The 1,108-nt window shown below is 56.5% G+C and overlaps 1 protein-coding gene across 1 annotated transcript in view; it reads right to left on the reverse strand.

The window, feature by feature from the left end:
- LOC100749649 (dendritic arbor reduction protein 1-like) overlaps positions 1-1,102 on the reverse strand; it is a 38,038-nt gene extending 36,936 nt beyond the window's left edge. The window contains 1 exon segment of the mRNA XM_033321441.1: positions 443-1,102. Within this exon segment, the coding sequence (XP_033177332.1) occupies positions 443-866 (424 nt within the window). The 5' untranslated portion in view covers positions 867-1,102.
- Positions 1,103-1,108: the final 6 nt, after the last annotated feature.

Genomic DNA, 1,108 nt, shown 5'->3' on the forward strand with positions numbered 1-1,108 from the left:
CCCTCGAGCCACATTCGAGTGGTGACAAGAAACTTAATAGCCGGTCTTGAAATACAGGTTTCGACGTGTCGCTCGTAAAGATCGATTATCACCGAGTGTTTAGATCGGCGCCAATACCGGTAGCAACGTGTTGCCGCGCACCAAGAGGCGATCCAATCCTACGAAAAACTGTCTTGAGGCGCAGCTATGCCTACGCTGAGCGTATCCATCCTCGCGTTGTATTCGATCCATAAAGAAATTCCCGATAAGAAGCACGTAGCCGTATCGTGGACCACTCGACGCTCGAGGTTCTAGACTCTGCACTCTAGATTTAGTGGCGACAAATCACCGTGATCTGCTCGCTATTTCTATCTTCGAGGAGACACCTCCTGGAATCGTCTACGTGAAATGAATCCTAAAAGGCTTCGACTTACTAAGGTGTCAAACCGAGTGATAACGTTACCTGAAGGTGGTGGCGGTGGGTGGTGATGGTGATGGTGGTGATGATGGTATCCGAGTGCAGGAGGTGGCGGAGGATAAACCGCTCCCCAGATACAGGACGCAGCCGCAGCGGCCGCCACCTGTTGCTGATGATGGTGGTGGTGATGTTGCTGCTGTTGCTGTTGCTGTTGTTGCTGTTGATGCTGTTGTTGTTGCTGTTGCTGTTGCTGCTGCAGGAGCTGCTGTACCTGAGCGATGTCTACGAATTCTTGCAACTCGCCGTCGGGCTCCGGGCCGGTTTCGCGTAGCCGGCCCTCCGACGAGGGCACCACCGCGAACGGATTGCCGCTGTTATGCTGCAAGTGGTCGAAACCCGCGAGCGGATTCGCGGGCTCGTAATTGCTGCGCCCGGTCGTGTGTTCGCGGCGCATCGCCAGTGCCAGCATCTTTTCAACCTGTCGCGCCGCCGGCCCTCGTCGCGGTCGTCCACGTGCTCTCGCTCCTCTTGCCTTCTATCCGCTGCTCGCCAACCACCGACGGCACCCTGTACTCCTTTATTCTCGTCGACGATGACCACGACGAGGACGAGGACGATAGCGGCGATAAAGAGCACGAGCGTGGTAACGAAGAGGAGGCCAGGCTATCGCACATGTCACGACGTCACCGACGACGCGAGCGTCACCGTCGC

The sequence above is a fragment of the Bombus impatiens genome, unplaced genomic scaffold, assembly GCF_000188095.3.
Source record: "Bombus impatiens unplaced genomic scaffold, BIMP_2.2 scf_0452, whole genome shotgun sequence".
Taxonomy (NCBI): domain Eukaryota; kingdom Metazoa; phylum Arthropoda; class Insecta; order Hymenoptera; family Apidae; genus Bombus; species Bombus impatiens.